This window comes from Octopus sinensis, linkage group LG11 (genome assembly GCF_006345805.1).
Source record: "Octopus sinensis linkage group LG11, ASM634580v1, whole genome shotgun sequence".
NCBI lineage: Eukaryota > Metazoa > Mollusca > Cephalopoda > Octopoda > Octopodidae > Octopus > Octopus sinensis.
This window is the reverse complement of record NC_043007.1, coordinates 76,759,359-76,775,035: the sequence shown is the minus strand read 5'-3', so window position 1 is coordinate 76,775,035 and position 15,677 is coordinate 76,759,359. Positions and strand designations below refer to the sequence as shown.

General features: G+C 32.3%; 1 protein-coding gene across 4 annotated transcripts in view; it reads right to left on the bottom strand.

Moving 5' to 3' along the window:
- LOC115217477 (rho family-interacting cell polarization regulator 2) overlaps positions 1–15,677 on the bottom strand; it is a 205,528-nt gene that overhangs the window by 51,427 nt on the left and 138,424 nt on the right. For 3 of the 4 annotated variants that reach the window (XM_036507754.1, XM_036507755.1, XM_036507752.1), the window contains 4 exons: positions 13,130–13,195; positions 6,410–6,920; positions 5,304–5,376; positions 1,692–1,715 (listed from right to left, as the gene is read on the bottom strand). In XM_036507754.1, coding sequence (XP_036363647.1) covers positions 1,692–1,715; positions 5,304–5,376; positions 6,410–6,909 — 597 coding nt within the window. In that variant the 5' untranslated portion in view covers positions 6,910–6,920; positions 13,130–13,195. The remainder of the gene's footprint in view (positions 1–1,691; positions 1,716–5,303; positions 5,377–6,409; positions 6,921–13,129; positions 13,196–15,677) is intronic. The other variant, XM_036507753.1, reaches the window with a different exon arrangement.

Genomic DNA, 15,677 nt, shown 5'->3' with positions numbered 1-15,677 from the left:
CGAGGTTCCTTTATCAATCTCTCCAGCTTGGCACATTGCTAGTAAGTTATTTCATTTTCATTTGCTAACCTAGCTGAGTTTCAGAGTATCTTTGCTTTCTCTTAGAACCTCAAGGGTATATTATATGGTGGATTTCCTTTGAGTAAGGTTGAAATTATGGTTATGTTATTTGTACTATCAAGTCAAGCTCAACAGAATATGAAGATTTTCTTGTGATATAATTGAGATCTCAAATTAGCCACTGTTCTCCACATGTTATTTAAAAATAAGTATCAAGCTGATCAGTTTGCAGTTAAAAGTGAAGGGTGCTCATTGCTAATATGACACAGTAACTTTCTGAAAGCTAATTGCATTCTTACTTTAGTGTTCTTTATGTCTGCACATGTAATCACATCTACACACAATATTATACACTCAAACATTACATATATACATATACATTACACTATACACACATGCACTCGTGTGCATGCATGTATATCCATCTTTCCCTGCTTGGCACACACCATCAGGAACCACAAATCAACCCTCACCACATCTACCTACATCTTCAGTTTTCTTTTCCTTCTATTATTTTATTATTATCATGTAAATACCATCTGATACTTTTTTACCCAACTGTCATGCATCACATGTCAATACCATTGCAGCCTTCTCTCTTATAGACTACAGCAAATTTGAGCATCAAAGGTATTTGCTCTTGATGCTCAAATTTTCTCTCAGAACACTTGTGTTCTGGAGTACATGCTTATCAACATTACATATCCAACAGAACATGCTTGCCTGCTTTTTCAGTCAGTCTTTGCATATTCTCACTACCATACATCATACTTAACACCCTATTGATTATTAAATGAGATACAAAGTTTTACACACACACACAGCTATATACACTGTTACAGACATGTTAGAATGTATGCCTGTTGAGCCTCAATGTAAAGCTGCAGTCAGTGAATCAAGCATGAACCCATGTGCACATTGTTGTTTAATAAGTGAAGCCACTTGTATATAGCCAAACTACATACTATTTAATTAGAAAGGAAGATGTTTTATTCATTAGTTTATTTACTTCTGATAATCTAATATAGAGAAACTCAAATCATAAAAAGATAGAAGTACAACAAATAGATATATTACAATAGCGCCCACTACGCAAGGATAAACAACATATAGAATTTGCTTCTATTTTGAATATTAATGAACTGTTTGAAGAAAACAAAAAGTTAGCAAAAAAAAAATTAATAAGAAATTATATATTCACATTTGAATAATAATTTTCTTTTTAAATTGTAAGTTAGCAAATAAATTAACATAACTGAAATAAGAATAAAATTTAGTAAGAGGGGTAAAGATAGAAATGAACAAAATATTTACTAATGAAAAAGAAAGGTTGATAAGAGCAGAACATTCACTTTAGATGTAGAGTTGTATAAAAGCCATGCAAGAGAAATCAATTAAACTCTTGCTACATTCAGTGAGACATGTCAATGTTGCAAATACTAGCAGAAAATACAATATTTACAGGCAAATTAATACACACACACAAAAATAACCCAACTTATCAATATTAATATGATGTAGATGAGGATGAGTATGAAATAATAATGAGAGAAAAAAAATAAACAGATTTAGGAAAATACACTAGAGATATTTATCAATCTAGTGTAGCCTGATAGATCTTAGTACACTACCTTATCAGCCTCGTGTAACTTTCCCTATAAAGTAAGCAAAAACAAAACATTGTGAAACATTATATGTCCAAGATTTCATCAATCATTGATATATAACAATTCAACTAAATATTAGCACTGTTAGCTAACTAGTGTTGAATTAGTATACTGTTAGCAGTCATGACATTAATATTTATTTATGCATGTAAATAAATTATCATGGTGTTTTTTAATAATCATAATGTTTCAACAACAACTATCACAGGACACCCATTTTTTAAAATCAATATTAAAATGTCTGAATGTCTATTAAAAAAAAATGCTCATTTTGGTATAAATTCAAATATTTATTTACCTGCCACTAGTAAGGTATTTCTATACTGTCAAGCTAATATACAGATGGTATTATTTAGCAATGAAAGCTTCAGATTTATAAGAAGATGGAAATAGAAAGATTTAACTTCATGATTTTTCTAAAATCCAGTCAAAAATTCAGCTCACCTCGAGTCTACACAAGTTCTCACTTTTGTTGTTATTATTAGACTGAGAAATAAGAGTTCAATCAAGAATTCAACAAGGGACATATTTTATAGTGGTAATGTTTATATTTTAACAGTATTTAAACAATCTTGGTTTATGCTTGGCAGTATGATTGTATTGTTTTCCATTAGTTTCTTTCTGAGAGATTATCCAAATGCCTTTCAGATCAGAAAGGCAGGAGCTTAAAAAATTGTAGCTTAGTGTTTGGCAAAATATTTAGCAAGGAAGGAACATTTTCGAAATGAAAACAGTTCATATTTGGTTTGTTTATTTTATTATTATTTTATTATCATCACCATTATTATTTAGTCGTGAAGAAAGACAAAGCCTATGACCCTTTATAGAGTCTTTCAAACTGGCAGGATGGAGGGAAGAATGTATCCTCAAACCAGAGACTTGGTTCAAATACTTGCAGCAGTGTGGAAGCTGCAAAAGGCACCCTAGGACCAAGTGATGATGTTGAACCAGGATACAAATTAAGTTTATCAGCCAATGATACAATTTAGGGAAAGAAGTACATGATAGAGCTGAGGAGATATAGGGAAGGCCAACAAGTTTGGAAAGAGTCAATTTTAAGTAACAGTAATAGAATTAAATAATAAAGCATAGCAATGTGCTAATGTCTAAAGGGAGAGAAAAAAAGGGGGTATTGTTATTTTAATTTAGATAATAGCTTGTATTTATTTATTTTTTTTAATGAATGTAGGTGATCAAAAAGATATGCAAACCAAAATATTAGAGCCAGATTTCATTGTGTACTGTACTTGGACCATAATACGATGTTAAGTATATAACGTTAAAATATCCCTTGATTTTGTAGACAGCATAATCTCTTAGATACAAATTTAGTATTGTTAAGAGGGTTCCAGAGCAAAACTCTGTCATAAGTAAAAGGTGAGAGCAGTCTGTGAGAAGTAATCATAGAGGCAAATGTTCTTTTGATAAGCAACATTTAAATAGTTTCAAAACCAATATAACTGTAGTAATGGCTTCTGTAATTACATATTAAGAATGCTAATTACAATATATATGTGTGTGCATGTGGTAATTTTAGGAAACAGACTGGTCATTTCTCATCATTAAAATTTGACATTTAACATTTTGCAATGTTCTAAAAAAATCAAACTCTGCCCAGTGATCTATGTAAATTTCTGAACTAGATATATAAAATATCATACAAAGCTATTAGTACAATGTAAAAATGAATGACTTTTAGATAATGAAGGCAAATTTTAATGAGACATGAATTAAAAAGTACAAACAAATTTAAAGAAAATAAATGCATAGATATGGAATATGTGTAACTTACAAATGTTTTCAGTTACCATTTAAGCAAACTTCAGAATTATTTTTAATCATAACCAACAATTAAATTACACAATTGGAATTTCCAGTAACATACTTCTTAAAACAAACTCCAGGGAAAAGAAGTGTGGCTAATAAGCACAAAATAACAAGTAAAATATCTTTGCAGAGCATTGAAAATAAGCTGAGAAAATGGGAAGTATTTTTTATAGATAAATTTCAGGATGAAAGCAAATGTAATTGGACATATTTTTATAGCTAATATCAAAAATATTTGTAGTGATGTTGACCGGATTTTTTAATTATTATTTCTAATTTTAGAACATTTTAGTATTTTAACATATTTAAGGATATAAAACTACTTCTATTCCAGGTGCTAGCTTAATGTAATATCAGTAGCAATATTTAGTAACTGATACACACACACTCATGTAACAACCTTTCTACGTAACTAGTAGCTAACCTGAGAGATGTTTAATATAAACAACAAGAGGATGAAAACATGTGAATATTCATTTAATGGATGCATCTGGCATTCTTGTTGGTTATTGCTCTGATAAATTTTTGTTACCCAACAGCACATCCATAGAATATGATATCTCAGTTATCACAATAACTGGCCTATTGATAGAGTGTATACATTTAGTATGACATATGGATGGCTATTTTGAACAGCTTGTGTTTAAACAATAAATAAATATATATTATATTTTAAAAGGATTAATGTCATAGAAGATATGGGTTCATATCTAAAATACACATAAGATTTGAATATTCAACCATGTGGTTAACAAGTGAAGAAATAGCTTACTTGAAAAATAGGTAAGGATTGCTGATGGAAAAGCATCCAGCTATGAAATCCTGCCTTAAATAAGTTCCAATCTAACCACTAGATGTAAAATGGATGTAAAATGAACGAATGAATGAATGATTTGTTAAATTAACTTCACAGATTGAATATCCTGGTCACAACTGTAGTGACAGAAAGTATTCAAGATTTTTTAATTTTACTTTGTTACAAGAAATAAACTTCCAAAACAACAGTAACCCAGGAGATTTGAGATACTGTTACTTCAAATTTTCTTTTGTCTATGAATTGCTTTTCAAGTGTATTTATCCAACAAATAAAAGATACAGAAAATGAGAAAGAGAGACACAGTATAATGTGTAAGTGATTTCCCTACTGCTGCTAAAACATACAAAAAAATATAAGAAAAGTTTCAAAATGGCAGAAGTGATTATAAGCAAAGTAGAGCATTGACAGTAATTTCATTACTGTATGGTAATTTTCAAAAGTGCAGTTTACCTTGTGTTTTCCATTATTCTAGATACTGTTAGTTTGTAAGTTTACTCTATCTCTGTACTTAGTCAAACTATGTATTAAACCTTCCTAATTTTTAACAAATTGGGTACAATAAAGGACACTAATCCTAATCAAACATTGTAACAAAAATCTAATTTTGTGGGGTAAATAACACCTCAGCAATAAGAGTGGAATATATTTTTCTACAGTAAGATATGATCTATACTGGTAAAATAATGATCTTAACTTAGCACAAAGCCAACCTTTATGGGGAAAGGGTAAAACAGATTAATAAATGAAGTCTCGGAATATTTGTGGTACCTATTTTATTGATATTTGAAGGATAGAAGTCAACACCTTTGACATTTGAACTCAGGGTATAGAAACACAAAACTACTGCAAAGTGCTCTACCACTGCTGCCATATCACCACTTGACAATTTCATACAGTAATAATGAGGTTTGAAAAAATATTAGTTAAAATACCTGAGCAGTAGATGTGTTAGTATCACGGCTTTTAAGCTGAATGATGTCATCTTGAGTAGCCATTATGAATTCTCTGAAAGTAAATATATCAAAGAGAACAGCTGAATACAACCATAGATTTAATAAAAGCCAAACATCTCTTAATTCTTTTGAATTTAAACTGACCATATATGGCCCAAATATTATACCTGTTTTATGTTCAAAACAAGCTAATGCAAGCTTCTTACACCTACCCTACAATGTCATTCTAAATACAAACAATTACATCAGTGAAATCTTGAATTTATGAGATAATGCATGACAAATTCAAAGCAATGAGAATACATAAGCATAACATTTGACAGAGTAATCTAAATGCTACAGGGTTAAGGACATCATCTTTTACTATGTTTGCTTTACTATTAGAAAAGCTATTTCCTAAAAACATTTTCCATATTCTGAATGAAATAATGTGCAATGAGACAAATACATGGCTTAAATTTGTTATAGTTGCTGTTATTGAATGCACCTACAGCATATGATGTTAAATTCAATGATTAAAAGGCCATCTGAACATCTACACGAACATCATACTTCAGTGAGGCCAAAAGTCTTTCTATGATCTCTGTTAGACAATTTTGATTACCCAGTGCTGTCCTGTCTGTTTAAATATGACTCAAAGCTCTGCAATGGTCACAAAAAAAGATGATCTGAAAGTTTAGAATTGAGGGTAGATTTGAAAGATCAATGTGCTACTTCATTAATTAGTTAAATAGTTATTATGAGTACAGCTATGGGCATGGAAGGAACAGATACATCAACCACTATTGTCATAATAATATTGACAAAAAGAGAGAACCAGTCCATAACGTATGCACAAGAATCCATGGTCAAGCTCCAAATTTCAAAACACATTGAAGACAAAAAAAAAAGACATGAAATAAATAACTATAACATAAGAGTTATCATTATTTCAACATCTGTCAAAAAATAGGTAAAAGTTTACTAGCAATTAACATTTTATCTCTAAACTTTTCTTTAAAGAGGGAGCCTGCTTGGAATGTCTCCCAGAAGACTCTCATAGCATTTTTATTAAGAATAATATAAACAACAAAATGTGTACTTACTTGATTCCTTTTTTGACACTTTCAAACATCAAGACTGCACGGCTGGGTTGAGGTAATTTAGGAATTTTAGGTGGCTTATAACTTCCAAGCCCCAGCCTTTTAGACCTCTGTGGAGTTTGCGTATAAACCCGCGGGCTCCTACGCAAAGTTTCCCCGAGTACAGGAGTACCTGGAGCAGATCTTGGACGCGCATTTGCCATGCCAGCAAATGACTTACTTCTAAAGACTGTCACAGGCATTTGGTTCCTAATTTCTTTCAGAGACATCTTTTGATCTTGATCGGCACTGTCAGTGATGTTCTCCTCCCCCTCCTCCTCCTCCTCCACTTCTTCTTCCTTGTCTGCCTTAGTGCCACTGTGTTCCTGCTGCTCAATAAGGCCGGTACTATCAGTGTTGTTGGCATGTACGATGTTGTCTTTGTTTTTTTCCTCCACCTCTTTATCAGAACAGTCCACATCTAAGTTACTAACATCAAGATGGTGTTCCTTGCAACCAGTCATAAAACTCAGCTCTACAAATATAATGAAACAAAGTAACAAATCAAAATAAAGGAAAGAAGCTAGTATTGAAAGACAACCTGTCACAAGCATGTAATTGTGCAAAATATTAAAAGTGATTAATGAACGATGTTTAGTTTCAGAAATCAAATTGAAAACCTTTATTAATAAATCAGTTATTGAACTAAATAAGTATCAGATGAATTATTAATTTACAAGATATTTCATTAGAGATTGTAATTTGATACAGACATGATAGACATTTAAAGCACACACATATACCATTATATTCACTTTTGTTTCATTTTGTACACACACACACACACACACACACACACAATTATATATTACTAAGTATCAGAATCTGTCTTTCATCGTATATCTACAGCCGGGTTACTTTGATAACAATATATAATACAAAATAAAGCAAAAATGAACATAATAGTGCTTGTTTAAAATTTTTTTTATTTCACTTTCTTTAAAATTGATTGATACTAATTAGGTTCAATTTCCATCCTGTGATGAGCAAGCTTCTTAATAGCTAAATATTTTTATTTTTTATTCTATTTGACTTGATAGAAAGTCAATTTGTTCACTAAGAATATATTACTTTAGGAACACTAGTTCTATTTTATGAACAACAAAAGAATAAAAGGTGAAGTGAGTTCAGTAGGATTTGAACATGAAATTTAAAAAGAACAAGATATAAATATTATACTGTAGTTAGTCTGGCAACTGTCCTCATAAATCTAAATTATTGTAAATACCATAATAAATCAAAGATTAAATTCATTAAATAAACTGCCCCACTCTCATACTTTAACCCCCTAATCACCTGCATAAAGTCAACTCCTTGATTCTACTTCCTGATCAATTGAAGTGCCTTGACTTGTGAGTTACTTGATGACATCACTAGTGCTGGTGCCATATAAAAAAGTATCCAGTACACTCTGTAAAGTTGTTGGAATTAAGGACATCAAGAAACCATGCCAAAACCGACATTGGAGCTTGGTGCTACCTCATGCCAATATGGAAAACAGACATTAAACAATGATGACGTTGATGACGGTGAAACTAAATATCATATCCAGACTGCAGGTGATAAAAATATATAATTTGTGTATGTATAAAGATGGCATCTCTTTACAGGCTTATATGTTCATTTAATGAACATGTGTTATAATCGTTCAATTAAGAGATATATTAACTATATTATAATATACAAGGGTGGGGTGAAAAGTTCAAAAGCTGACTATGGAATAGTGATGCTAGAGCTGTGAAATCTTGTAGGCATTAATATCAGTACTTCTTATTAATAACTGCATTGTTTCATTCCAGGTAATCCCTATATCTGACTATTCAAAGACTTCAAATGTAACTAATAGCAATTTCTCTTGAAAATAGATCAAATTTGGAATCATGGTATTATCAAGTATCTGCAGAAAAAATGTTTAGCCCCCAAGGACATTGATGTTGACATGGTTGCTACATTAGGAGATGATGCTCCAGCTTTATCAACAGTGCAAAAGTGTGGGTAGCTGAATTTGGGAGAAGAAAGAGTCTTGAAGATGATCCAAAGTCTGGGTATCCTGCAACTTCCACCAAAAACATTGATAGTGTTCACCATATGGTGATGAATGATAGGTAGTTGACTATAAATAAAATAGCCAGTGCTATTAGCATATTCCATGAGAGAGTTGAGAATAGTTTGCACAATCAACTTGGCATGATGAAGATATCACCTCAGTGGGTGCCATGTCTTCTGACACCTGATGAAAAGTACACCAGGTTGGTCACATCCTGGGAAAATCTAACACTGTTTGAGGCATATCCAACTGGTTTCCTTGAATGTTTCCTTATCCAGTGTTGGATTCATCACCGAGCTAGAGACAATCTAGGCAATGGAAACACCCCCTCCTCAACTGCTCCAAAAAGGCCAAGGTCATTTCATTTGCATGGAAGGTGATGGCCTTTGCTTTTGGGAATGCAAAAGATACTGTGTTTATCAACTATCTTGAAAAGAGTCAAACTATCAATGGAAAGAACTATTCCAATTTGCTGAGATAGTTACAAAAGACCACCAAGACCGAACAACCAGGAAAACTGATGAAAGAGTCTTGCTCCAGCACACAAGTTCTTGGATTCAATGACTGCTGTGCATCATTCTCCTGATTTGTCCCCATCTGACTATCATCTGTTTACCAGCATGAAAAACATTTGGCTGGGAACCAGTATCGCAATGATGAGGGCATCATATCTGCTGTTGATGACTTTTTTGACCAACAAGATGAAAGCTTCTTCACCAATGGGATCCAAGTACTGCAACACAGATAGAAGTGTGTGGACTGCAAAGGAGACTGTGTTGAAATATAACATTTGGTCAGATTCCAGCCTATAAACTTTTCAGCCAACCCCCATATATCTGAGTATTTCAAAGGCACATATCTTTAACATAATCTTCAAGCAGAATCATGGAATCAAGGTGATACATTGTGCTTTGGCAAGGGCAAAGCACAGACACATGCACTCACACACACGTGTGCGTACATGTGTGTAGGATACAAGAGTCTACAGCTGTCTGTCTGTTTCTTGAGCAAGAAAAACAAAAGCTTTTCTTAATGAGATCAAGAATTCCAGAGAATTCTTGATTCTTGAGATTAATTCTTCTTTTCATTTACAGTTAGTCTCAAATGTTAACAGGCATCTGTTTTACCTTCTCTTGAACACGTAGTTCTTAAAAACTGATGAATCATCATTATTCAGCTTATTTAGTTCATTAACCAATTGATTGATTGATAAAGATTTTCAATTTGATTTATGAAACTAAACATCTTTGATTAATCATTATTAATACTATATAAAATTACATGTGTGTGACATGATCTTTCAAAAGATGTACTTATTCATAGTAATATAATACCAAGGACTGAGCATTCCACAGAAACATGCCCCTTTAATATAATCTCCAACCACAATATAATACAATGTGTAACAAGTTGTTCTTTTGAATAACAAGAAACTGTTCATTTGATGGGTTTCTGCACAATTTCTATCAACTCACTTTCACTCACAAAGAATGATTCAACTAAAACTTTGATTTAAAAAAAAACAGCAACAAAAAACAAACAGTTCTATATTTAAGAGATGAGGAATTATGCACATTATTTACATTCGACAGATATTTGTCCTCATCTTGTTTGTTGTTAACACAATGTTTCGGCTGGTATACCCTCCAGCCTTCTTCAGGTGTCTTGGGGAAATTTCGAACCAGGGTTCTCATTCCTAAGGTATTTTTCAAAATTATTATTATTATTATTATTACTATTATTGTTCACTGTGGTTAAGAGCACAGGCTACTAAACCCAAGATTCCAAGTTTGATTCCAAGCAGTGACCTGAACAATAACAATAATAATAATAACATAAAAAAATACCTTAGGAATGAGAACCCAGGTTCGAAATTTCCCCAAGACACCTGAAGAAGGCTGGAGGGTATATCAGCTGAAATGTTGTTTTAACAACAAACAAGATGAGGACAAATATCCGTTGAATGTAAATAATGTAAAAAACCAGCACTTGTACGAAGTGATGCATAGTGGTACTGAACCCAATACTTCGAAGAAAATTCTTAATCACAAGCCAGTAATCAAGAAATAAACAAACAAATGAATAATTACTTTCTACACGGCTGGCTATCATCCCATATAACATTAAGAGGCAATCATTCAGTTAACTGAACACCCACTCTTACTGACTCATGGCCGCAGCAGCATACACCAGTCAGTTATTAGCAGCCCAAGAGTAACTATAATTTTATGTAATATTTTCTTCTTATAATCGTCTTTGCTATCTTCGTTTCTCACTTCAGTTAGTTTATTTCTCTAAAATTAGTTGGCCAAAAGTATATCCTAGTATTTCGTTCAGTTCATGATTAATTTATAGGTATCTGAAATGTTATCGTATAACTTACCTGCATTTGAACTTTTTTTTTTTTTTTTTTTTCTGAATTGTTTCCTCTAAACATCAAAATCTACCTAACTGTTTTAATTCCTGTTATGAACAAATTAACATAAATCAATCTGGTGAATTTTGTTACTTTTTTTTCATTTTATCTTCCTTTTTTTTTTTTTACAGTGCAGTTAACAGATATGATGAAAATGTTCCATCACCACTGACTGTTGACTGATATAGTGTGCCTGCTGCTCGCTGACTCATTCTCAGCTCTTCTCAACAGGCTATTGTTATTGTGAAGTCAACAGTTACTGAATAACTTGACCCGCACTTATGAATGACTTTCCATCTGATATAGGCTTGCATTATCTTCTCCAAATTTCTATGGCCAGAATACATGGACAGAATTAGATATATTTTCAGAGAATTGTGCATAACTGGTTTTCACTGCATTTATTTATAATTAGACTTTTAATTGCACCAGAGTCATATTGTCAGAGCAAGCGTTAGAAATTGAAAACTAAATAACTTCTGGTTTCTGTATTTACAATTGTTTGGTAAAATGTTTTCATCATTCCCATTAATCAAAATTTATTAATTTTGGATTTTATGACTCTTGTATAATAAAGAACACGTTACATACATACTCTGGACACAGGGTATGTATTTGGTTATTGTTGGATGAGTTAGCATGGCATATATAGAGAAATGGTTAAAATATAACACACAGAGCCTTCTGCTTTTACTAGTTACTACATACTTGCTAATTATATAGCTAAACAGAAACTACATGGAGTTGGGAAGTAATCAAACAGCTGACTAACAACACGAATCCTAATTAAAGAGCTGTGCTACCTTTATAAATGACAAAAGCATCATAATAGTTTGGCTTCATTTATCATGACTGTCTTTGTTGTTTTTGTTTAGTGCACAGGTCTACCCTGATTGAGCAGACCTACAATCAAAAACATTCCAACCATGACTAATCAGTCTCTTTTTTTTTTTCCTAGACATAGTGTACTGCAGGCTACTTATTCAATGTACTTCCACCACTTACCCCATCTTTAAATTAGTATGCTGCAAAATGAAGAAAATAAAGTAGACTGAGTAACCAGCAGGACCAGCAGTTCTCAAACATATTTTTACCCATGGACCCCTCTCTGATACCTGTTTTGCTTGGTTGGACCTTTATTTCTTATACATCATTTGATGGATAAAAAATCCTATTTTACTTTTAGAATTAAATAATATTAGGAATTGTATAACAAAAAATTGTTAAAATATTTTGTATATTGAAGAAGTATAACTAGTTTATTGCACAAATTTTAGCAACAAAATCTTATATGGATCCCCAAGGGTCACATAGACCCTGGTGGAGAACCAATGAGCTAGATGCTCTCACTAAATTGTTTCATTCATCAAATTTCTAGCAGGGGTTATGCTATCACCATAGGCAAAATGCATAACAATGTTTATATAAGGTTAACTGCCCTTAATTGAAAAAAAATCAGAATGTCATGCAAGCACATCAATATCAAGGTTTAATTATTTATTAATTACAATATCTAATTGTATTAAAACTCTAGCTCCAACTGCTGCAACCTGTGTATCAACTCTGGGAAGAGTAAGCAAGAGTGAAAAGTTGTTAGTGCTTATTAATATGGTTAATCCCCCAAAATACCATCCTTTGCCAAGGGGGTTTCTTGGGGGTGGAGTAAGACTCTTGCAGAGTAGAGACAAATATCTAGTTTTTGTAGCTTGTCTATAACACTAAGCAGAATGTAAAGGGTTTTCATTTCAAACAGAAATAGGATTTAATTCACTCTCTATATAAATATACTTCTAACTTTGCTCTACTTCAACTTAATAGGGTTCCATCAGCTCTGGCTCAGTCAACAACATATCTCTATATAGCTTTCTCTCTTTACAGAATCTTCAGGCAGAAACAGAGTATGTGCATGCGTACATGTGCACACATACACACACACACACACTTCCTCAGACTATTTTTATAACAACCAAAAATCTCCTGTTATCAGTCCCTCTCACCCAATAAGTATCTAGAATAAATCATCCTGTTGGTGTTAATTTGGCAATTAGGAAGTGATAAAAATTACACAATATACCATAAAGCATATGTTTAATCATTTCTATGTAAGAACATGTTGCACAAAATGTGTGTGTGTGTGTGTGTGTGTGTGTGTGCGTGTGTGCACAAGCATGCATGGTTGTGTGTACTTCAGTTTAATATAAGAAGAATGCAATCTGCTTACCTGGTCTTTCATTTTGAAGTTTTTGTAATTGCAAAGGACTCAGTGACAACTTCAATCTTATCTGATCTGAAAATTAAATGCAAATAATTTTTTTTTTAAATGTTAATTTAAAATATCATCACTGTAGATGGTGATCTATTTCAAAGTAAAAATCTACAAGATATAAGCTTTTACACACACACACATTTGAAAAGTAACTACACATACTATAACAAAAATAAAATCAGCACTATTAAACTAGAAATACAAAAATATGCCATTTAAGACTTAAAACATTAATAACAGTATCATTACCATCACTACCACGATTAGTAACATTATTATCTTCCTTATCAACAAACAGTTCATAAGCTAATGAGGGAGCAGTTACATAGTGGCCAAACCTGATTACTGGAGCAGCTAAAGCTCTCATGACTCACTTCACGCTATTTAAATGAGAATGCCATGACTTAAATTCAAAATCTAAACACACAATTTATGACTGTTGTAAGTAGAGTCAGTTATTTGATCAGAAGTATCCATCAATGAGTGATCTGTTCTATTTACGTCAGCAGATAAAGTAATGGAATTTGTAATATTTATTAATTTCCCAAGGGTATTATCAATCTAAGGGAATAAAGCTAAAGCAATCCAGGGGCCATAAACTTGGTACACTCTAGAACACATCTAGAGTATACAACAATGGAAAGGGCAAAATTTCAATTTAGAGAGGATGATATAAAAAATATAAACTAGCATTTTCCAGTACTTATAACTTTATACTATATATATTGATGGCTTGATTATTTTATGGCTAACAGGAAAACAAAAGTAAGGAATAAAAAAGAAAATGAGCACAATCAGAATTATTATCAGGATTAGTTATTTCCAAAGGCAAAGACTCCTGGTAGCAAATATTTTGTGATCATGACATGTTACTTTTTATATGGTTTTTCAAATTCCTTAACTGAAGTTAAAAACGAAGAAACAAAATTGGTTGTAATTCCAGAAAGAGACACAAACACAAGAGGTAACAGCGAAAAAAAGAGAAGGGAAGAAATAGTGAAAGAGTAAAAAAGGGGAAATAGAGTGTGAGAAAGAAGAATAAGAGGGGCAAAAGGCATTGAGACAGGGAAGAATAAGAGATAGTGAAACAAGGAAAGACACAGAAAACAAGACAGAGAGACAGAAGAGTGTATAGAAGCAAGAAGTGTCATTCATTTCTAATATTCTTCAAAAACATGTTTGGCCATGGAGAAATATTATTTTACATGGATACAGGTGAGGGCTGGCAACAGGAGGGCATCCAGTCATAGAAAATCTGCCTCAATAAACTTCACTTGACTTATGCATGCAAGGAAAAGTGGACAATGAAACAATGATGATGATGAAAACATACATTAAAAAATATTTTTCTTTCCTTTGAGAATTCAGGTGCAAATCTTTGGAATGATTTTGTTCCCAATTACATATGTAGCTTCAGGAGCAAATGAGGACTCAGCAAAGAGCTTCAATGTAGTTGTTGAAGTGGCTCAACTATCCTATTGTTGGTTCTTGTATGCTATATTCTTGGTAAATAAATTCTGTAAATTTTCTCTTAACATTTGACTGCAACTAACTTTAGTCTGAAAGGATGTAAAAACTAGTTTTTTCTTCTTTTTTTTATTTATTAATATGAAGATGTTCCAAGAAAGACACATTAGCCATCTGGCCCAACCAACTTTTTTGTTTTATTTTATTCACAACTTTTACCATGAAGTTTCAGAGTGTTCTGGGGCTTATTCAAATGTTTAATGATGAGTTCTTAAATAACATCCACTACTCCCTCCTACAAAAGACACCAATTTAAAATCATTATTATTACTAGCATGCACAAAATGCATTTACCAAGTAGATTCCCAACAACCACCATCACTATTGCTAAAGTAATGAGCTATATACACAATAGTAACTATTAAAGTTAGATTGATTGAGGGCTCAGTGTCTTTTTTATCAGAAACACAGTACTAGTGCCAATAAACATCAATCAGTTATATCTTTCATTTAAAAATGGAGCAGTTATTAAACAGCAAGTGGGGCAAATATTTTCAATATTCTTTTTATTATTGATGATGATAATTTAAACTAAAATATTTTGAGTTCAGGATATGGACAAATATAAGTGTTATACACTTGATGTTTCAAAAGGTTTTCAGGCACTTGAAGTGCTAATTGTGTGTCTTCAACTGAGATCTTCTGATGAGAATGAGAAACATAGAAAAAAGTGTTGTTGTTGTTGTTTGGGTTTGAAGCACCAACACAAACAACAACACTTCCTTTCTCATCACTGTCAGATGAAGGGCCTCAAACACTAGTTTCACAGTCATCATAGCAAATGAATTTATTGAAATCTATCTAGTTATCCAGCTGATTAGCTATTACTGATGCAGATCATCACTAGTTTCCTCAGATTCTAGAGTTTACCCATACTCACAAAAACTCTCTGACTCATCATTTGTTAAACTACCTAAGTTTGTTTCATGAAAACCTATGCTGCAACAATCAACTTATGATATCACAAATATTTATG